The sequence below is a fragment of the Psammomys obesus genome, unplaced genomic scaffold, assembly GCF_907164565.1.
Source record: "Psammomys obesus unplaced genomic scaffold, mPsaObe1.curated_primary_1811, whole genome shotgun sequence".
NCBI lineage: Eukaryota > Metazoa > Chordata > Mammalia > Rodentia > Muridae > Psammomys > Psammomys obesus.
Genome location: NW_026596125.1, coordinates 16,686,293 through 16,709,863, shown reverse-complemented (window position 1 = coordinate 16,709,863; position 23,571 = coordinate 16,686,293). Strand labels below are relative to the sequence as shown.

At 48.2% G+C, this 23,571-nt stretch overlaps 1 protein-coding gene across 4 annotated transcripts in view; it reads left to right on the top strand.

Moving 5' to 3' along the window:
* Ablim1 (actin binding LIM protein 1) overlaps window positions 1-23,571 on the top strand; it is a 221,084-nt gene that overhangs the window by 114,862 nt on the left and 82,651 nt on the right. For all 4 annotated transcript variants that reach the window (XM_055591552.1, XM_055591551.1, XM_055591549.1 and 1 more), the window contains exons 3-6: window positions 3,188-3,371; window positions 6,135-6,244; window positions 20,545-20,671; window positions 22,245-22,338. In XM_055591552.1, coding sequence (XP_055447527.1) covers window positions 3,188-3,371; window positions 6,135-6,244; window positions 20,545-20,671; window positions 22,245-22,338 — 515 coding nt within the window. The remainder of the gene's footprint in view (window positions 1-3,187; window positions 3,372-6,134; window positions 6,245-20,544; window positions 20,672-22,244; window positions 22,339-23,571) is intronic.

Genomic DNA, 23,571 nt, shown 5'->3' with positions numbered 1-23,571 from the left:
GCTTGGCTTTGAGCTTCAGAGAAAAGCCACATCAAATCGCAGCAGGGCACAGTTTGTCATCTCTCAACTGCGTTGCAAAATCATTTTGTAAGGCTGTGCTAAGTTCGTGAAATTACAGTTTAATTAAAGACAGCATGTGTCAATTTCACAAAACCATGTTAGGCAGACAGAGGAACCCACACAGAGGCACCCTGAGGAAGCAGTGAGCGTCAGCAGAAAGGACTGTTGAAGAACTTTGTATTAGCTTTGAGATGGTCCTTGTGGTATGCGTTAGCATGAAGGTCACCTGAGTCTTCTCATGAAGAACCTGTGATTTTTATTCCCAGCCCACATGACCGGATGGAGAGCAAAGGGGACACTGAATCTGAGCACATTGTTTGCCACATCTCAGAGCTATGAGAAATAGCTTGAAAGGAACAAGTGAGTCATCAGATCTGCTGATGACTCCCAGGAGTAAAATTGGTGGGCACTTGCCAAGTATGAGGCAGGATTTCAGCTTAATGGTACTGAATTATTCCCTGTGTTATGTGAGACACTGTGCTGGCAGGCTCCTGAAGAACGAATCCGAAAGAGTACAGATAAAGACTCCTGGCCACAGTGCTCTGTCGTCTTGAAGGTACACCCATGAAATGACTGAAGAGGACTTTCAGCAATGAGGCCTACTCCCCCAGGTTGTTTCTGCTATAAGCATTTATGGCTTGACCTAGGCTAGTTCTTGAGCTCCCAACAAGACTGTGTAGGTAAAAAGGAAGCCAGTGAGAACCATGGCTGCAGGAAAACTTCCCAGCAGTTACAGGAGGAAGAAGCTGTCCTGGGAATATAGTCATAGTGTCATTTATGGGACAGCTAGTTTCCAGCAGGGGGTCTCTGGCCATCATCTTACATTATAATTTTCAAGAAGTAAATCAGAGCTGTGGAATATTGGTCTAAACCAGGACCAGGATTCCAGGTGGAAGGCACATGTGTGGTTTCTGTATTGTCTTGACTCTTGAGAGTTCTAACTGATGGCAGCTTAGTCGTGAGCTTTCTTGTTAACACTGCTTCATTAGACTGGGGGTCCCAGCCTCTTCCCACTCTAACCCCTTAACACCTGTGAACTTTTTATGCTAGTCTGGGTAGCTAAAGATTTAAGTATATAAACTAAACATCTGCTGATAATAAATCATAAAACAATTCTTTGCTATACATATGTTTTTATGTTTTAAGGTCTAAAGTGGATTTGTATACTGTAAGATAATGCTTCTTTATTTTTACATAAAGAATTGAATATTGTCTGGATAGTGGAGCTACAGGACAAAGAGTGTCTTCAGGGTTTTCCTGACGCCATCAATATTTTGATTTTGTAATCATTGCTGAGAGTACCACGTTGCATAAACACACACACAAAATAGCATAAGTGTGTTTGAATCCATTTCAGAAATTATTAAAGAATTCTGCCCTAATCTCAAGCCAAAATTCATTTAATGGTTACTTTTTGTAAAGCTCAAGTCAGCAACTGAGTCAGGAATTTTTAAAAATCAAACTCTCTCAAACAGTTTGAGCCAAAGATGCTGATTTGATACAAACTGAGCAATGACAGTGGGAAAATGTCTTTGTTTTCCATTATTAAATCATTATGTTTCTAAAGAGCAGGAAATATTGCATGTTCAGTAAAAACACAACAAGGAAAACCCTGGGATTTGAAACACACAGTAGCTGTGAACCCAAGAGGAGCTGCGCCACGCAATGTGCATTTGTTCCTCGGGGCGCTGACGTGCACAGGGCGAAGGGCAGGTGTTTATGCTTTGTTCAGACTCAAGGCTGCAGGGAAGCCTGACAGGAGGGTGACCACACATCATATTCACACACATTTGAATTTGAATTCATTTTTGTCCTTACTTGTTTAGAAGTGTGTTGGGGAGGGGAGGGGTGTTGAGACAGGTTTCTCTGTGTAGCCCTGGCTGGAGTACAACTCTCCATGTAGACTAGGCTGGCTTCGAACTCAGAGATTCACCTGCCTCTGCCTCCTGAGTGCTGGGATCAAAGGTGTGTGCCACTGTGCCCCACACGTTTAGAAAAGTTTTACTGTTTCATTTCTAATTTCCTTTTGCAGCCCTGCCTTCAGTTTCATGACCTCACCCAGTCTAAGAGCCTGTATGTTAGACTATTAAGGAATAGTGGGAACCAGTCTGAATAACTCTGTGCTCTTGCAAATACTTGAGAGAGTAATTTAGTGACTGAGCTCACTTTCCTCACTTCTCTATAAGAAGGGTCAGGAAGGACTCCAGATGCCCTGTGGAGGTGGCCTTGCTCCATTCAGCAGTCACCTGACCTTGGGAGACAGAGCCCAGGTGGAGAGGCCGAGCTCTAGCTGTCACTGTCCCCGGCATCTGGCAGTAGGTACTCTTTATCAGGCAGCTGCTCTAGGCTTTCTTTGTGGACACGCTGTGGCCTGCCTGAGTTTGTCTGAACATGCAGATTAGGCCCAGGTGCCTGCTTTCTGTACCATCTCTGTCACCCACAGCTGTGTGGTTTGGAAAGGGATGCCAAAATCCAGACCCAACAATGCGTCCTCATTTGCATGTCCTGAGATCTCGAATGAGGTCTGGATTATGTTGGACCTGCCCCCTCCCTTTCCTCCCTTCCTGCCCGTTTTCATTCCCCATACATAACATACACACAGTTGGTGTCTTCTATTTACTGCATAAAGAGATATCTCAAGCCCTGACTGCTTTGTAGCTTTGGGGAGGTATTTCCAAAGTGAAAAAAACAAAACAAAACAAAAAAAAAGTCACTGGAAATTGCAGCTGTCACTGTTGCTATAGTAGGAGTTTATTACTCAGTGATCTTGGCCCGAATCAGGTAGCTGTGTGGGCAAGCAGTGGACACCTTTCCTGATGGCACTGCCAGGGACACCGTGGCTAGCGCACGAGACAGGCCGAATGCAGCATATCTTTCCATCACAGACTGACTGTTTGCCGCTGAGACCATTAAAACCCAGCCAGTGGATTTTCCTTGTATGAGATATTGCATAGCTCCTAGGGGAGGGGAGCAGGAGAAAAGGCAGAGCCCAATAACAAATAGCTCTTTGTGCCAGTTCCCCCTTCTCCCCAAACCGTTGAGAGCACAGGGAGCCACCAGCGTCGGGCAGAAGGCAGAGGCTGTCGGAGACTTGGCAATGACCACTTTTAAACTTGTGTTTCCACAGTGTGCGGCTGCGACCTGGCCCAGGGAGGCTTCTTCATAAAGAGCGGGGACTATCTGTGCACTCTGGACTACCAGAGGATGTTCGGGACCCGGTGCCACGGCTGTGGGGAGTTCGTGGAGGGCGAGGTGGTCACAGCCCTGGGCAAGACCTACCATCCCAGCTGCTTTGCCTGTACCATCTGCAAGTAAGTGGCCATCTTCTCAACCTCCGGCTCTGCCACAGAGGCAGTTAACTATTTTGCCTAGAAGGATTCAACTCATTTGCAAGTGCAGAGGATTACGTGGTTATAATTCATATGGCCTCTCCTAACTGGCCACTGAAGTATTTTCCTGTAGTCCTTGCACTCAGAAACAGAGGCAGGAGGATTGCTTGAGACTGGGCAAGCAAGACCTGCCCAGCTAATACAGAAGAGCCACCTGTTTCTACAGATGAAATGCTGTCTTTACCATAGTGTGTGATGGATGGCAATGGCTCATGGGTCAAATCATTAGTCCTTAGGTCTCGTTTGTTTGTTTGAAACAGGGTCTCACTATATAGCCTTGGCTGTAGTAACAAAGGCTTTTGTATTACCTGTTCTGGCTCCCAAATAATGACACAGAGACCTATTAGATTTATCATCAGCTTTAAAGCACTACAGCTGGGCAGATATTGATCTATTTCAACCCATCTACAGTGGCTCCTTCTGCCATGTGCCCCATGTTACCTGCCATCTTAGTCTTGCCTTGGCTGGTTCTGCTCCATCTGTCTGTCCTCATGGTGCTGCCTCCTCTCTTTCTCTGGTGCCTACCTGAGACCCCCTAACTGGAATCGGAAGTCCTAGTTCCTGTCCTCACCTCCCAGCTACAGGACGATCAGCTCTTTATTAACCAATCAGAGATGATGGAGAACAACTTTTACACAACACTGAACAGAAGAGTCTTTACCCAGATCTCAGGGCATATGAATCAGCATCTGAATACAGAGTGCACAGGACCACCCCCCCCCCCCCCCCCCCCCCGGCTGTCTGGAACAGGCTAACTCTGAACTCACAGCCACCGCCCTGCCTCTGCCTCTGCCTCTCAAGTGCTGGGGTTGGAGGCATGTGCTGATATGCCTGACCTTATGGTTTTCTTTTAAATAAAGTTTTATTAGCTGTGCGTTTGTATAGGGGCTAGGACTGCTGTCTGGTGCAGTGGCAGGACTAAGGAATTATCAAAGAGAACAGTCTACAAAGCTTAGCTATTGATGTTTTACAGAAAACTTTGCCAACTCCTGATCGCTAGGTATCTGTCTAACACAGCCTAATGAAAATGGGTATTCTGAGGGTCAGAAACTGGCACGGGAGGGGGATTGCTGTTGTGTTTTGGGAGCCACACTGCCTTATAAAAGGTAGCTGAGTTTGACTTGGGCGGCACTCAGAGTCTGGCTGGTACCACAGAGGACCTGTGCAGGTCTACAGTTAAGCTCTGAGTGGAAATGGGCTTCCGACTCATTCAGGGTGAGCTACATCCTGACAGACCACACACAATGGTGCATCTGTCACCAAAGCTCAGCAGAGCAGGGCAGGGAGCACCTGTGCCTGCCTCACTCGGGCTGGGCTTCTTCATGTGTTCACAGGCCCTTCCGGCTCTGACACTCTCCTCTGACATAGACTGGGGCCTTGTTCAGGTATAGCAAGTGAATATGAAGCAAGGGGCAGGCCCAGTTGCAGCACCAGAGGGTAGTTTTAATTATTATCACAGTTCTGAGGCAGGTAGATGAAGCCTGTCCCTGCCTGTGGCCAATGAAAAATTACAATGCCATTTCAGAGAGGAAGCTGTTGATCTCCCGGGGACTTTTGCTTTCAAGTGTCACACCTGATGAGTGACTGGTACGTTGGTGGGTGGGACCAAGTCCAGGTGTATGCATGGTGTTGTGGTTAAAGACCAGTGCTAGGCCATGGAGAGCTGTGTTAAGGGGCTGTGACAGTACAGATACAGCTCAGGAGGCTTGGACTTGCTCAGACTGACGGCCTCTGACTCATTCACGTTGCCGTCTGGTGAGTTCCACTTTAGAAAACTCATGTTGATGAAAATCATTGGTAAATTGGCTCGGTGAAAACAGCAGGCATAGGAACTAGCATGCCAGCAGACCATGCACTTTGGTGCCGCCTGTTGCTGCTGCTGAAAGTCCAGCAGGAAAGGAACTTGTTTTTCTAACCTTAACATTTACCTTATGTGTATAAATGCACATGTGAATTACATGCCTGCATGTAACTTTAGTGTGTGCACGTCTGGTGCCTGTGGAGGTCAGAAGAGGGCATTGGATCCCCTAGAACTGGACTTATACATGGCAGTGGGCAGCCATGTTGGTGCTGGACCTGGGTCTCCTGAAAGAACAGGTGCCAGCACTGAGCAATCGACAGCCCCTGCTGCTGGTTCTCAAACAGATGTTTATAGCAGCTTGTCCTGATGAGGATCCGGATTCCCCAGAGCTCTGCAAATTCAAATGTCCGGAAAGGACAAAGTCTGTCGCGGCATAGTTACCACAGAACACAGGACAGGCAAAATGGTTCCCACTCCCCCGTAAGCTGTTCTCTAGGGGTGCACCCTGGGCTTTGGTGGGAATCCATGGCACTTAAAGTGAGGCTTCCTTTTTTTAGTGAAGAATTTCCCTGTGCATGTCACTGCTCTGGGCCCTGAGGAGTGACTTGTCCAACCACCCCCTCCACTTCAGAATGGAGCTACATCATGCTACTTTCCAACCAGGCAGCCCATAGGCAATACATTCTCGTGTCTCTCATAATGAAGCACGTGTGTTTGTTTGGCCCGTGTCCAGCTGGCGGGCTTGGGCATGGCTGCATTTCAAACATTCTGGCTGGTGTTCCCACAAGAAATCAATTTGTACCGGAGGGCAGCAGGCAAAGGGTTGAGGGAAGCGAAGGGAATTTCTGGAATAACTCTGAGGGCAAATGTCTTTCTGTCTCCAGGCGCCCGTTCCCACCCGGAGACCGAGTCACCTTCAATGGGAGAGACTGCCTTTGTCAGCTCTGTGCACAGCCTATGTCTTCCAGCCCTAAAGAAGCCACCTGCTCCAGCAGTAAGTGTCCCGGCGACCACTGACAGAAACTCTCTAGTAGTTCAAAGGGAGTTCAGGAAGGTGCCTTGCTTTCGAGAAATCCTGTGGGCAAACACTAAGTCTACTCCTATCTGGAGCTTTTTTTCCCCCTATGGAAAAATATCATGCAGTGTTTATTAAAATCCAGACAGAGAGGAGCATTGTCATTGTACCAAAAAGACCCAAATGGAATTAGACAGCAAACTGTCCATTCTGAAAGCCAGCAAGGAAGATAAAAATATGAACCTTCACATTGAAAAGCCTTGCTTGTGACCACACCTCAGACAGTTAAAGGAGGAAGCCTTTGCTTGGCTCATAGTTCAGAGGGTACACTTCCTCACCGAAGGAAGGCATGGCTGAAGGAGCATGGTTTACAGTTTAGAGGGTAACTTCCTCACCAGAAGGAAGGCATGGCTAAAGGGATGTGGTTTTAGGTACTGACCAGGAAACAGGATAAGAAAGCCAGTGCTGGCTACTTTTTTTTTCCTTAAAGGTTATTTATTATCATTGTATGTATGTCGGGGGAAGCAGGGGACATAAGCACCATGGTCTACATGTGAAGGCCAGGAGACAGCATGCAGGAGGCCAGTCCCTCTTTCTGCCATGGGACCAGTGATCAAACCCAGGCATCAGGCTTGTTCAGCCAGTTCCTCACAGGCTGAGCCACCTGCAATCCCTTTTGGCTCCCTTTGATTGAGTTTGGGACCCTTTCCCAGACCTTGGGATGGTGTCTCTCAGATTCAGGGTGGGTCCTCCCGAAGTTACATCTTCCTGAAAACATCTTCTCAGAGCTATGCTGAGGACCATCTGGATCCTGGGCGGGTCCAGGCCAGTCAGATTGACAGGGACTGCCCTCTCCCTGCACATGGCTACAGAGGTTGTGATGGGGAACTTTGGAGACAGGCTATGTCACCTGAGGCTCTCTGTGTTAAAATCACTGTCTCCACTCATGGAAGATGCAGATGAGATACTGTCTACTCATCTACAAATCATTCTCTGCTCCTCTGGACGGGCTCTGACAGTTGCTCATTTGGTATTTACTAACTGCCCCAAATGAGCCTCATCCTTCAGACTGAAGACATAACCTTGAACAAAATGAGTTCTCTCATCCTCAGGAAGCTTGCCTTCCAGTGAAAGCACATAGCCAGATTCCCACAGAAAATACTTAATATGTGAAGAAAACCAGAGCCGAAGACAAGGTTTTCTTTCTGTGCTAATCAGAGAAGGGCCCTGTAGCTGACCCTATCAAGTGTGGGAAGACAGTATACATACATCATAGATTTGAAACTAAGGAGTGATGAGATTTCATCTGACCTATGGGAATCCAGGGGGATTCTCTCCCCCGCCCCCCATAACAGACTCTTTCTTTTGGTGAACATGCTGGGAATGACACTGGACAGATCAATTAATATTTATTACAAGTTGATATGTTCTGGGCTGGGAGCTGGGGAGTGAACTAGGGAGCTGAGGCATCAGGAGATGAGCCCAGAATTGGCCTGAGTGTGTATGGATTTTCAGCAGCCCTTGGGCCTGGAGTACAGAGCCCCCTCAAGCTCCCTGAGGCCCAGTTCCTCAGAGAGGATGAGCACTCTCTGTTCGGGACGAATTCTACAGTAATAGCAGTGGACTCGAGCCTTCCCACCTCTGTGGAAACCTTTCGTTTATTGCAAATAAGAGTGTTCTGACTGTTTGTATAGAGACTGGGTTTTGGGGAGGAAAGAAGGAAGTTCAGAATGCACACATGCCAGGGAGCTGAACAAGTGTGTTTCTGTGACCTGCCACTAGGGGGATCAGCCTGGTCAGGAGCTCAGTAGACAGCAAACCCTTACCTGGGCTGTGGTGAGTTTCGGATCTCACACTGCTTCACTACCCCACTTCAGTGCAGAGAAACACTGTTGGGAAAGCGAACCTGGCTGGGAATGATCACCATCTGCTAGCAGGGCTTAACTTGAAAATATGTTAGTAAAAGCCCTGGAGGGATTCTTGTGATGACAGCTGGGCCAGGCCTGAGGTAGAAGAGGCTGTGTTCCCATGATGCACTGGTAAGGACCCATAGGTCAACTCTCTGTTTCCATATGTAGGATGCTGAAGCTCAGGGGCACTCAAGCCCTCTGCTGACAGATGAGGGCAGATGCCAATCTTCTGATCCCTGATTTTTGTTTTTTTATTTCACTTTATCTAGTCCTCTTGATCATGTGGTTGACAGAAACAAACTCAAGTTCTTCTAAAGGGGCTTCCTGTTGCCTCAAGCTGTGCAGTTTAAGAACATGCTCCATTGTGTGGTCTAACAAATTGAGAATTCCATTTTTTATTATTTTATTTTATTTTTATTTTTTTGAGACAGATCTCATGTAGCCAAGGATGGTCATGAACTCACTACGTAGACAAGGATGATCTTGAATTTCTGATTTTCTTGCCTCCATTTTCCAAATACTGGAATTACAGGCATGGCCACATCTGACAGACTCTTTTTTCTTTCTTTTAAGGAAATACAATATTTTTATTAATTCTTTGAGAACTTTACAGGTACAAATATAGAAATTGTCATATTAACCTTTCCATTCCTTGTAACTCCACCTAGACCCTCCTAACTCCACTGCTGCTTCTATACCTGTACTGTCTCCTGGAGTGTGCTATACTCCACACGAAGGAAAGCGACTCTCCCTCTACCCGTAGCCAGTAGCTCTCAGCTAGGGGTGATGCCTTTTTAAAAGCCCCGCCCTTTCCATGCTGCAGTGTGTTGGCTGGCTGGAGCTCGTATAGGCCATGGGCAGGCAGTTTCCGCTCCGACAAGTTCATGAGTACAATATCCCATCATGTCCAGAGGACACTGTTTTGTCCTGATCTTCCCAGACCTCTGATCTGACAACCTTCTTCCTCCTGCTCATCCTCCTCCTCCCCCTTCTTCTTCTTCTTGGGAAGGAGCATGATATAGATGTCCCATTGATCACTCCACAGATATTTAATCTATGTCTCTTGACAAATTTGTGAGTTTTTGCTTTAACCGCTGTCTATGCACAGAGAGCCTTCTCTGATAAGGTCTGAGTGCTGCATCTCTGGGTATAGAGTTGCAGATTTAGAGGACAATCCTGGAGCCTGTGAGTTCCCAGGCATGAGCTCTCACCCAGGCATGCCTTTTCCCCTGTGGAGTAGGCCTTGAGTCCAGTCCCAAAGTACAATTGGTTACTTCCCCAACATTCATACCACTGTTGTGCTCACAGACATGTTGAGCCATGCTGGCGACTGTGGGAGCTTACAGCGTTCACAGCTGGGTAAGATTCCTGACAACTTCCCTCCCTTTTACAGTTCTGTGGAAGACACATCTAACGGATTCTAATTGTTATTCTTTTTTTATATACAAATATGAAAATATCACAGTGAAATTCATCATTTTGCACAATTAACAGATGCTAATATAAAATATTTGGATACATTTATGTCTTCTCTTTTTGTGTGACATTCATGTTATACCCATAAATCAAGTCTGAAAATATAAGCAGCCAAAAGCCATTGTCTTTTAATACTAGCTTTAACCATTATGGCTTATGTCTAAGCCATATTGAGCCAAATTTTATTTTCTCCCCTGCTCCCACTGAATGAAATCTCCTCTCATTGCAACTGCTTCATCCAAAACATTTTTTTTTATTTTTAGGAAGCTCTTACCTATTTAGACAAGTACCAGAAGACAGGAGCTTCATGTCACGTGGGTGTCATGAAGGAGAGTACTTATATCTAGAGATATCTCCAGTGTACGCAGCCCACGGACAACACGGAGCAGAGGGAATTTTCAGCAGCTTCCTGAATGCTGTTGGCACATAATTAGAAAACAGTTGGTTGCTATTTGTAGTTCTCTAAGAATTGCCTCGACTTCAAAACTATTCTGCTATGATAGACATTCCTATCTTTAAAAAAAAAAAATAAAAAGACTTTTTATACTTGGCAAGAGGCTTCCCACGAGGCAGAGCCTGCCTTTCTCTCAGTGAAACTCTGCCTTGAGAATGCTCGAGGCCTCTGTGAGCTACATCAGGGCACAAGGTCCTCTCTCAGCATCAGACTGGAGCTTCTGAGCCATGGCTGCATCACAGATTCTGTGGCTGGTTTTTTATAACCACCGAGTAGGAGGCAGAGACCACAGGAGACTGGCAGAGGCAAGGAAGGGGGAGAAGGAGCCTCCAAGGCAATAAAATTATCTGACATAGTCTGTTTCAGTGCCTTCTGAGTGAGAGGCAGCATTTCTGCCTGGCTGCCCTGTCTGTCCAGCCTATGTCGTGCTGACCACTGCGTCTGTGTGCGCGTGTGTTTGCAAGAAACGTGTGGACCTGTGCATGCAGAGGCCAGGGGGCAGCTTCAGCTGCCATTCCTTGGGTACTGTCCAACTTGTTCTTTGAGTGTCTCACTGGCCTGAGGTTACCAAGCAGCTGGGACTGTGAGTGCAGACCACCCCACCCAGCCTTTTGCTCGTGGATTCTGGGGAACCGGACTCTGGTCTTGATACTGAACAAACAAGCACTTTACCAACTGAACTATGACCTCAGCCCCTTCGGTGTTTCTTCCCACCTTAAAATACTTCTTACCCTTAGCTCTGATTCATTTTCTAAGCATTCACATGGAGCTTAGGGTATGACAGGCTTACCACTGTATTGCCCCAAATTAGTTACAAGTGGTGTGCCTGTCCTGGAATGGAAGTGATGGTACAAGGTACCGTTAGGGCTGTGGGAAGATTATAACTAAACTTTCCTCTAGTTGATTCTGCTTTTTAAAAGTGTGATGGACATAAGCTGAAGTCCTCTGTGCTTCACACCAGTCCATCCTTCTGCATCGACTAGAGGGAAAAGGACTGGATCCCATAGGTTACAGGGCTTGAGGGGCCTGCGTGTGGTACCCTGGATTCAGATGAGTGTTTCCTCTGCAGCTCCTGTCTGTTTCAGGCACTAAGTGGGGGTGGGCTGCTGTGGGCCCTCAGTCTTCCCACCTCAGGGGCTGCCTGACTGGAGTCTGGATGCGTGCTGCTTGGTGGGCCAGCCTGAGGAACGCCCACACAGCATGTGTCCATCCTGACCTTCTGCTTCCCTCCTCTGCTCAGACCTCTCCATATCATATGCGCCTCTCAGACGCCAGTTCCTTTCTTCAGAACACAGCCCCTTCCCAGGATTCTCCAGAAGAGTCGGTGCTTGAGAGCACACCCAGAATCACGAGGGGGCTTGCTGCAGAAGAGTGGGGTGGCCAGGGCAAAGGGGTCGCTCAGCATCCTGCAGAGGGAGCGTGGGATGGGTCTCGGTCTAGGAGGTCTTGAGGAGACCCTGGCACCCCTGAGGGTCACGTCCATTTAGGCGTTACTACATGACAACATGTTCTAGAAAGATCAAGGTGGTGATAGTGGTACTGAAGTTCAAAGTCAATTCTCCTGAGCCAGCAGTCAGGGCTGGGAGAAGGCTATGATGAAGGTGACTGGAATGAATGAATGAATGAATGGGCGTGGCAAAGGGAGCCATCATTTAGTCACTTGACCAGCGCTTCACTGAGTACCTGCTGGGTTCCAGGCCCTGTTCTAGGTACCAGACTTAAAGTCTTTCATTCAGCACGTGTATCACTAGGATTCAAAATTAAAGAGCCACGGGAATATAAGTACAGCGGATTGCGTTTCAAGTCTTTACACGTGTGCCTACTCTGTCCAAGGTGGCCTTTCTCTGTCTCTTTATTCCTTCCTCTCCTACTTTTTGGTTCTTCTCTTTTTCTACCCAGAGGGGAAACCCTTCAGTGATAGCTTGAGCAGATAATTTTTTTAGCTATTTTATGTTTCTTTTTGGTCATAATCATCATGCTGGATAGTACTAGCCATGGGAATGCTGCTTGAGAAAGTGTGTGTGTATGCGTGTGTGTACGTGGAGAGCCATGGCTCAGCCTTTGGTGCTGCCCATCTTGGTTTTTTTAGGCAGGCTCTCTTATTGGGTGGGACGCAATGCTCACTGGTGAGGCTGGTTTTCTGGCCAGTGAACTTGGGGCACCCACCTCTCTGTGACTCCCTAGTGCCATGATTACAAGGATGTGCCAGCGCACCTAGCTTTTTGCAGAGGTGCCAGGAATTGAACCCGGGTCCTCTTGCTTACACAGCTAGCACTTTAGCTACTAAGCCATCCCCCAACTCCTTAATGGAGTCTTAAATTCTTGGAGAGGGAAGGACTCTTGGTCCTGTGAATACTGAGAACCACACCCAGCACCAGAGAAAGGAGAGGGTCACCTTGGGAAGCCATTCGCTCCTGGTGTTTATGAACCCTGGCTTAGGGGTTTGAACTGGAGGCTTGGCAGGCACAATCGACTTCTATTTATGAAAACTCTGGCCAGAGTCAAGCCAACTCTGTGAGCATCTGTCATGGGGAAGAGAGCTGGGCTAGCCTGCCCATGCCAGTTCATCCCTGAGGGCGTGGCTGGTGGCTGCTGCCCTCAACTGCCCTGATGAAGGCTGACAATGCTTCTGTCCTGGCCTAGAAAGTGTGTTTGCTGTGCTGTATTGTTTTCCAAAGACAACAAGAAGCTCCAGTTAAAATAGCCAGGCTGCTCGGGGTTGTCATGTCTCCACCACAGCCATCAAGACAGCAAAGAGAGCGGCAGCAGGGAACACCACGGAAGGTCTAGTTCAAGGTTACATTCTCAGGCAAAACACAAGCCCTTCAAAATCACTCAGTGTCATTTTTAGCTTCAGCGATTAAATCATTAATAGCACGGAGATCCTTTTCCACAGAGAGGGAACACACAGGACTACATGGAAAGTAGGACTCTCCAACCCTGTTATCTGCCAGGCTCACGGTGCTTTTCTGCCTGACGGCAGCACAGCTCTGGAAGTTTAAAACTACTAACAGGAAGAATCTCCTGGGCTAGAGAGATGGCTCAGCAGTTAAGTGAGCTCACAACTCTTGTAGAAGACCCTGTTCCATTCCAAGCACCCATAGCAGCCCACAGCCATTTGCAACTCCAGTTCCAGGCTCCGACCCCCTCTGCCACGTGATACACAAATGTTTACACACCCTGTCACACATATGCACATAGACACATACAGTCTTGGACATAACCCCTGAATAGTACTTAGGCTAGCAAATGTTTAGCTTTGCGTTCTTTGCTGTGCTCTGTCTCGTTTGTCAGTTTTGTTTGCTTGTTTCTGAGACTGGGTGTTGCTGGGTAGCCCAGGCTGGCCCAGAACTGCAGAACTCTGGGTAATGTTCCTGCGTCAGCTGTGTGTTACAGGCAGCCGTGCCTGGCTCTGCCCAGCTTATATTGATCCGTACCCATGGTATTTGCTAAGATAGACTAAAAGGCAACTATGGACTCACTGGTTTAAATAAGAAACATGGCTGGGCCAGCCCTGTTTTGTCAACTCCTGGGTGACTAAGTCAGGACCTGGCAATATCATCCTGTAGCTGGATGACAACAGAGGTCAGCATCCAACAAAACACATTTGATGGACTGAAGTGACAAATGATGGCACAGACGTTTTGGTCAAGGAAAGACTCTCAAATGCCTTAAAGATGTTGAAATGCTGAGCCAACTTTGATGGAAAAGAACGTAAGGAAAATCTGGATCATTTTACTCTTTCTCACCTAAGACCCTGTGTTAGTTTGCTTTCTATTGCTGTGAAACACCATGATTAGAAGCAGTCTGGGGAGAAAGGGTTTGTTGCATCTCACAGATTAGAGCGCATTGTTGAGGCAAGCCAGGACAGGAGCGTGAGGGAGGAATCTGGAGGCAGGAACTGAAGCAGAAACCATGGGAGGGGTGGGAGGGGTGCGGCTTCCCGGCTTGCGCTCCGCTCCGGCTCCGCGGCTGGCCCAGCCTGCTCTCTTACCCTAGGCCCACCCATCCAGGGGTAGCACTGCACACAGCAGGCCAGGCCCTCCACAGCACTGTCAGTCAGGAGAATGCACCACAGACTTGCCCGCCAGCCAGCCTGATGGAGTTGTTTTCTCAACTGAGGATCCCTCTTCCCAAATGACTCCAGGTTGTATCAAAATAAAAAGACAAACAGGACAAAAATTACCAGCACAGGACCTTGGAAGGCCAGGGTAGAAAACTTGCGGCAGTGGCACAGCCCTGTAATCCCAGCAGATGGGAGGCAGAGACAGGTGGATCTCTGTGAGTTCCAGGCCTGCCTGGTCTACAAAGTGAGTCCAGGACAGTCAAGGCTGCACAATGACACCCCCCCAAAAAAAAAAAGAAAAAAAAGAAGAAAAGAGACCGAGATATGCTTGGTGGTTACAGAGTGAGAACAGGCAACTCCTGACTGGGTCCTTGGAGGCACCACAGCACACGAGAGCCAGCTACCCTGGCCACAGAGCAGTAAGCCCTACAGGGGCTGTTCCTAAGGAATCCACGTGGAGAGCGCTGAAGGCAGTAATCTAACAGCAGCACCCTTACTCAGCTAATTCGTCCTCTCTCCACCCCCGCCTCTCTCTCTCACACACGCTTTCAGACTCTTCCATCACCCTTTAATCTCAGAATTAATTTCAGGTTGGGAAATCAGTGCTTTGTTGGAACAATTGAATTTATTAAAAAACTTAGAACCTCAGGTTAGCCAGACCTTGGAACTTAAAATCCTCCCCCGCCCCTTGAAATGCTTCAGCTTGAGGCCCAGCCAGGGATAAAGTACCTCTGTGGATAGTCTATAGGTTCTATAGGATAGTTTATAGGTTCTCCTAAGTCTTGATTTTCTATTAATAGCAACCCAAATCTAGCCATAAGTTTTTTTTGTTTTGTTTTTTTGTTTTTTTTACTCTTTCACAACTGAGATTTTATTGGCTTAGGAGCAGAGTACACAAGACACTTCAATTCTTAACACAAGTACCCAAACTTTGAAGTCACACATCGTGTTCACATCCTCAAATGAAGAGCCACAGACTGTGTTCACGTACCTAAATGAAGAGCCACAGACTGTGTTCACGCACCTAAATGAAGAGCCACATATAGTCTCTTTGAACTTATTACAGTGAGGTTCAGGGCTCAAATTTGACAAGTTTTCCTTAAGACCTCACATAACAATCAAATATTCATAATCCTCAATTCCACTGACCCACAATTTTATGCCACATACAGTACCTACAGCATTTTCATCTTTCACACCACATTATCGCCATTGTTAGGAAAATGGACAGCCATGACTAGAGACATTACGTTCTGACAGGGCAAGGGCCAGGGAGTGGTTTTCTTAGGAAACACGAACGAGACCGGATATAACTGAAAATATTCCAGACACAAATGCAAGACGGAGACTCCAAATTGCCGTTTAGTATGCTTTGTGTTGTAGGATATAAAACTAGTCCCTCTACGGAATGTTATGGTGACCCCTGAGACAGTCACAGCCTCTCCTGATTCAGTATCCTGCTATTTTCTGGTTGTACAAAAAATAAACAACCAGCAAATTATTTAACCTCTTAAAAAAATCATTTACACTTAAAAAATGGGATGAGATGGGACTCCCCCACCTCTTAAAAATGTTTCTAGAGCTACTAAAAAACTCGCATTTACAAAATAGCTGATAAAAATATTCCTCTGGATTATACAAGAAGGGAAGCAAGGATCACTGACAGACACAATGGATGGTTAGTCGGACTTGGCTTCTTTCTCTTCTCCTTCAGAGGCTGGACTCTGGTTCTCCGTCTCTCAATTTTCTGCAGGCAGATCTGCTCTAGCCATAAGTTTACTTGATAACCTTGTTATAGAAAAATACTATTTATTTTTATTATTCTTATTCTAGAAAAGGATTCCCAGGAAAGTTTATGTTTCCTGGACCATAGCTTGGGAAAAGTTAGAAAACTTTAATAAATCATATTAGTGGACTTGAATACAAAACTCATGTGGTCATCTCAATAGATGCAGAAAAGGATTTTGACAAAATCCAACATCCTTAATGATAAACATCCTAGCTAGAGTAGGGTTGGAGGAAATATACTTTAATATATTTAATATGATAATTTAATATAATGAAGACAACATATAACAAACCTGCAGTCAGTACTGTCCTGAGTGGAGAAAAAAAGCCAAAGTTGCCTCACTAGGATTAGGACAAAGTCTAGTTGTCAGGGAAGTAGAGCTCACTCCCGGATCTCGCTTGCAGGTTCCTGATTTGGAAATAAGTAGGCAACGGGACTGGATTTTCCATCATTAAAAAGCCCTACAAGGATGCTTTTGGAACCCATCCTTGCAAGCTGTCAAGCTTACCACTGTTGTGTTCAACAGTGATCCATTTCAGAAAAAAAATTCTAGCACTCCAGGAAGGGGACCCAGTCGCCTGAGATGGCTCTGGGTGGAGGCCACCTTCCTGGGGGACTGTAGGTGGACAAGAGGGCAGCAGGTCTGGGATGGTGGGCAGGCGTGGTCACTTGGCTTCCTGCAGTTCTCTCTTTATGGCCTCATGTGCTCAGCCTTTGCAGAGAAACATCTCAACAGGCTCAGAATTTCCCTGAGCCATATGTCTCTTTCCTCAGCTTAAATCCTCCTGAAGCCCAGGTGTTTGTGATCCTTTGCCAGAAAAACCAAGGCAAACAGGCAGGATCCCTCCTGCTGAGGGGTTCTGTTGCCTTTGAAGAAAATGAGACAAAAACGGAGCCAGGTGTGGACTCGGTGTCCACTTGCAGTGTCTGTGGACAGCCAGGCCCCTCCTGCCCTGCCTTTTGTCAAGAGTCCTGATGCACGAACTCGTCCAGGGCTGGGCTTTGGGGCTTTGTTTCCCCGTCTCCTGTCTGGTCGTGGTTTCCCTTTGGTGAGTGGTCAGTGGGCCTCCCTTCCTTGATGCCACATGGCGTTCACCTATCTCTGACCTTGACAGTCATCCCAGCCCCAACTTTCTATATTTACCAGCAGTTGCTTCAGTGATGTGGAAACAATTTTCCCAACCACTGAAGAACCACAAAGCTGGAGAGTAGGACATGCTGTTCTTCACTGAAGCTCATCCTTGGGCGGGGCAGGAAGAAGGGAGTGGTCCAGCACAGACCCACCGATGCCCCTGTCCACTTCCACCGCCTGACATCAGGCTCAGATCCAGGCAACAGTGGGTTGCTGCTATGGAAAGCACAGACTACTCAAGGCCGATGTGTGAGGTGATATGACTGCACCTCCCAGCACCTCACAACTCACAACTGCCTGTAATGCCTGTGCCAGGGGCTCTAACTCCCTCACACATGCAGGCAAAACACCAGTGTACACAAACAATTTGAAGAGAGAGAGAGAGAGAGAGAGAAAAGAAAAGAAAACAGACCCAGGGGTCAGTCTTAGCCCTGGCCCCTAACCAAGGAAGGAGGCCAATGAGTGCTTCACCTGTGCCAGGCCTTGTTCTGCGCAGAGAACCTTGAAATGCAACCTAGCAAGAAGCTGTTACCAGTGTTCTCGAGGAGGACATGAGGGTTCTGAGGTGGTCAGGATCCCAGTCTTCCACAGCCTGAGCCTACCCCAGTTCCCCTCTCCTCAGACATGCTTCCTGCAGTAAAACAGACTTTGAGCCCTGCCAGCCCCTCAAAGTCAACCATGTCCACCTGGAGAACCAAAGAACCATCTTTGAGTTATTTTATTTAAAAGAAGTATTGTTCTTCTTCAAACCATTGCTGCCACCTAGTGGCAATTATTAGAAACAAAAGGAAATTTTAGCTCAACTTGAATTAAAGTTCCCATTTTACTGTGGAAAGGACATAACTATGATGACAGTAGAAAATGACCAGAGGCTTCCAGGACTTAGGGAACAGAGAGGTGAATAGGCAGGGCTCAGAGTTCTCAGACTGTTGAAGTTATTCTGCTCTTCAGTGTGATGCTATAATCGTGGTGCCATTTTAAACCTTCCAAACAGCTTACCCGTGGATGCCGGGTGGTAATGATCTGTTTGTCAGCAAGAGCAAGGGTACCGCTCTGGTGTCTGGGGTCAGTGGTAGCAGCTGAGCATGTGGGGGGAAGTGAGAAATCTCTTCTGAACTCTCTCAGTTTCCTGTGAACCTAAAACCGTATATTCCTTTTTAAGATGGGGGTCTATAATGAGTGGTTTGTGTGTGTGTACACTAGAGGTCGATGCTAGGTGATTTCACTATAGCTCTCAAATATATTTTTTGACACCGGATCTCTAACTGAGCCAGGAGCTCAGCAGTGGGCTGGACTAGCTGGCCAGCAAGTTCCTGGGATCTGTATGTTCTTTCTCTCTCTCTCCTCGCTAGGGTTATAGACAGACACCACCCACCCTGGGCTTCTGTGTGGGCGGTTCTGAACTAATGGCAGGCACCAAGCCGTCTCCCCAGCCCCTAGTGCTTTTTAAAACTGCTCATTTGTCTCAGCCTCAGTACTGTGCTCCTATCATTTGAAGACTGTGTTTTAAAATAAATACTGTGGCTTATCTTCCTAGAATATTATCAGATATAAGATTTAAGGGTAAGAGTCTTATGACATATTGGGCATTTGGTAAAACACTTCTTAATACTTTAGGACCATCTTATATGCAATTTAGAATGGCCTGTACTTTAGCAAATTTTTATTCAGTGGCTGGAGAGATGGTTCAGTGGTCAAAAGCACTTAATGCTCTTACAAAGGACCCAAATTTGGTTCCCAGCGCTCGTATCAGGCAACATTCTACAGCCTGTAGCTCAGGACCCAGGGACCCTGCTCTGACACTACATGTCCTCGCACACAAGTAGCACACACACACGCAGCGAGGTGCACACAGAGAAGTAAATCTTTTAAAAAGGAAATCCTAATCTTCAGAACTTAGATTTTTAACCTTATGGGTACACATTTTCAATTTTTCACATTCTAGTGGTTAAGAAAATCCAACAGCTCAGATCACACGAGGAGACAAATAAAGCCTTCCTCCACAGGGGGCAGTTTCTTAAGAATTTCTTGTGTTTTTCTCCAGAATCATTCTGTTCTATTCTGGGAGTGGAACACAGACGTCCCTCTCTGCACCAGTGTTTTCTTTAACGTACATTTCATTAGAACACACACACACACACACACACACACACACACACACGACAAGGAGAGTTGCAAATATACTTGTATAGTAAAATTTTGAACATGGATTGTTGGGTCTAAAGTCAAGTTAACACATACTGGCCAAGATGCCCAGAAACACCTGTGGCCAGAGAAACAGGATAAGTTAAGCTGCCGGAGCCAGAGCCATCTCGTGTGGATTCAGGGAGTGTGCTCGGAGTCACTCCAGGGAGGCAGGTGGTGGGGTCTGGGAGGAAAGGGGAAGCTGGTTTAGAGGAGATGGTTACAGGGGTGGTCAGAAGAGGGCGCTGCTCCTGGACACAGTGTCCACCCACCAGCTGGTGGCGCCTGCTCTCCTTCCCCCAGACACACGGATTTTGAATGTATGTTGGTGTTATATTTCACATACCTCTTCCCCGGTGCATGTTTCTGGGCTAACAGGAGCATCTTCCACTTCCTGCTGTGATGATGCTGTGCAGACCCTGCACATAAGGTTTCACAGGCCATGGTACGAGGGAGGTGGAAGATGCTTCTGTTAGCCCAGAAACATGCACCGCCAAAGAGACTGAGGAATTGTCTAGCTTGGCCTGACGAGGTGGGAAGATCTGCCCTCTTTGCGCTGCGATCCTGAGCACCGTAAAAGGAGGCAGTGAGCTGAGCTGGCGCTGCTCATCACCCTCGGCTCCCTAGCCGCCCAGCGGTGTGGCCAGCTGCCATGCCCACCCTGCCTCTGTGCCCTAAGATGAAGCCCTGCTTCCTCAAGCTGCACTGCCAGGGTTTTTGTTACCACTGTGAGAGAAGTAACCAGCTCGTGAGCCTTGCAGGAATGTGCAAAGGACAGATGAAAGCTAAGGAGTTAAGTCAGTGAACCAGCAGTGGAAAGGCTTAGGTAAGGAAGTAAAATTCCATCACAAAGCTGAGATTGACAGGCAGTGCCCAGGGAGCCACAGGCAGACAGAAGAGCAGGGTCCCAGCATGTGCTTAGTGGATTCACACTCACCCTCAGTTAAAGAAGAGCCCGGGAACACTTTCTTCATGTCCTAGCAGAGACGCTTGTCCGTAGGCCAACTGGACCCCAAAGGGTACCTGGCTCCTGAGAGGCAGAGGTTAAGGGCGCTCGTGTGGTGAGCTCCGCTGAGGTTTGAGCAGCCGCCTGGCCACGTGAGGACAGACCCTGCAGGATTTACTGGAGACAGTTTTATACAGGGAAATGAAGCGGTGCTTAGGCACGCAGTGACTGGCAGAGCTGGCTGGCCGCGGGTCGGGGCACTGTCCCTCCGTGGGCTTTGCAAGGGGAATGGCAGTAACTGTGAGCTGCTGCTTTCTTCCAGACTGCGCTGGCTGTGGAAGGGACATTAAGAACGGGCAGGCCTTGCTGGCTCTGGACAAGCAGTGGCATTTGGGCTGCTTCAAGTGCAAGTCCTGTGGGAAGGTCCTCACCGGCGAATACATCAGCAAGTAAGTCTGGGCCAGAGGGGTCGGGCACCGCCCCGGCCTCCAGGGGTCTCTCCTCCCTCAAGTATGCCCCAGTGCACTCCCGTTTTGCATCAGGATGAACTGTTTGCTCTACGGTTTGTTGCGATAAGTCACTGTTCTGCCTTGCCATGCTGTGGGTGCCGTGGGCTTAGCGGCCTACTGACGTGGCCCAGTGATTACCAAAGCTGGCGTGGTGGTACACCCTGCTTTGTAGTTAAACACCTAGTTTCTCCTTTGCTATTTTTGTTTTGTATGTGAAGCTAGCAAAGTTCTCTTTTCCGGGGCTTTCGACATTCCTCTAAAACACATGTGATCTAGGCTCTGAGCCTGGCAAGACCAGGGCCACAGAACAGTGCTCATGTTGGGGTCAGAGAGTGTTGGTGGGGGCTGGCTAGAGTTATATGAATCTGGGGACTTTGGTGGGGTTTTTATTTTTTTAACATGCTCTAGTCATGAGGAAGAATCTGCTACCCTACATCTTTTTGTGACTTTGGAAAATTTCCCCAACCAGTGGTATAGCTTGGTGAGAGAGCTTAGAGCCTAGAGAGCACAGCCTGGACTGCACCCAGAAAGGACTGGAGATGTATTTCCATTGGTAGTGCTTGCCTGCCGTGCACAGCGCCCTGGGCTTCAGCTAACCCTGTAGGAAGCGGGGTGGAGCAGTAGCTGCCTGTAATCCCAGTGGTCGGATAGCCTTGGCTTCTTAGAGAGCTGGAGGCCAGCCTGGCTGCAGATGACCCTGTGTCAAAGGTCAAAGACAGAAACAGGAAACCCAAGACCTACCCACTCCTATTAAATCGTTCATTGAAACACAGGTTTTTTTTTGGTTTGTTTTAATAAATAAATCAACGAAATAATTGAAAAGGAGGCTTAGCTCCCACAGCCCAGAAATATAGTTTCAAAGTAAGTCTGGGGTCAAACTGAAACCACTCCTGTCAGAGACTAAAGAGCTCTGCAGGTGATGGTGATGGCAGCCAAAAAGACAAACAAGTGTCTGGCCTTTGAATGACGCTGAAGGCCATAGGGAATAAGCAGCCGCCCCTCAGACTCGCTTTCCAGCTTCTCTGCATGGAACACTCAGGAAAAGGAAACTTCGCTGTGCTCTGAGGTAAATGTCTGCTGCATGTTCTAGACCCTCAGAGCCAGACAGACCTGAGCTAAGATGGCGTTTGAGGCTGTTGGGTGGCCCCAGTGTTCTGTGAATCTGAGGCAATGATGTGGGAAGGGAGGTCAGGAGCCCTGGGCCTCTTAGGCATAGGTGGACCCTGGGCATCCGAGGGCTGTTTGGGCTGCGGGGAGAGGAACAATACAAGAGAGGAGCAATGCTGCCTTCCTACTCCGTAGTTCTGGGACAGCTGAGGAAGCGGCCCTGGTAACCATGTGGAGATTCTTTGGGTTTTCTCTCTGTCCGGCCTGGGGAACCTTCACTAGCTCTCTGGCAGCCAGTGGCTCTGAGTGGTCTGTAAAGATGAGTTATATTCTTGGTCTGTGGGAAGGGCCTCAGAAAGGTGGCTCTGGTGTTTTCCAAAGCCCTGAGTGCAGCTTTGTCTTTCAGGGATGGCTCCCCATACTGTGAGAAGGACTACCAGGGTCTCTTCGGAGTCAAGTGTGAGGCCTGTCAGCAGTTTATCACAGGAAAAGTCCTGGAGGTGAGTGACGAGGGCTGCTCACAGACCACCGCCATTGTCCTCGCTGCCAGGTGCTCATCCCTGCCGTCTCCTGAGGAGGAAGGAAGGTAGTGGGTGCTGTGCATCCCTCTCTACCCAATGCCAAGGGGGGCTTGGAATGATGCAGAATTCGAAGGAAGAAAGGGATAGACTTCATTGGGAATTAGACATTTTCTTAGAAATAAGAAGATAGCGGCTGACCCTCTGTTTGCTGTGTTTGCTCAGAGTCAGAGCTGAGAAAGGAAGGGATGTGCAAGGTGAAGGCGTTGGCCTCCCTGCCCTTAGAAAGCCACATCCGCTGTGACTCAGAGAACCCTGTGACCCAGCTGAGGAAAGCCTGTCAGATTCAGGTGTGACTGCTGCCAGCACTCTGTTTCTGCACTCTCAGCAGCCACCCTGCCAGTACCTGCCTCAGGGCCCAGCTGACTCCTCTCGGGTGAGGGAGGGTGCAGCAAGGAATTCTGGGAACAAGGTTCAGAGAAAACCCTGTTTCTCACAGGCTTATAGGGTATCAGCAAGCTGAGGGGAAGGTGACAGTTGCCTTCTTCTCCCTAGGGTGGAGACTGTGTGCAGAGCAGGCAGGGCCAGGAAGCCCAGTAGCCTTATCATGGGAGCGACCAGCCTGTCCTGTGGTTCCCAGCAGCCTTAGCGCGCCGACCCACCAGCCCACCTCAGGCTGATTCCATATAGTCAGTGCAGTGTTTAGACACAGGGTGCGTATTCTGTGAGTCCTTGGGTGTTTCTGGGCCACGCTGGGGGTCATCACAACGAAGGTTAGGAACAGCCTCCCCAAGTCCTGCTCCTAGCCCTTCCCGTGAAACTTAGAGTGGCCACCATGGACCAGATTTCCCGAGAAGATAAAGTGGCGGTCATCAAGTGCGGTTGGCCAGTAGTCCGAGGAAGAGAGCTCCGTAATAACGAGGACCACGCGCAGGACCTTGTGGGCGAGGGCACGGGACACACGAGAAGAGAAAACCAGTGTGTTGTGGGCAGTGTGCAGAGAGGTGGGCGGGTCCCTCCAGGGTCAGAAGCCTGGGCTTCCGCAAGAGAAGTGTCACCATCTGGAGCTTCGAGGTCGTGGGGTGGGGAAGGAATGGGTGGGCGTGTTCAAACACCTTCACACACGTTCCTGGGCACACACGTTCCTGGGCGCACGCGTTCCCAGGCACACACACGTTCCCTCCCACTGTGCACACACGTTCCTGGGCACACACA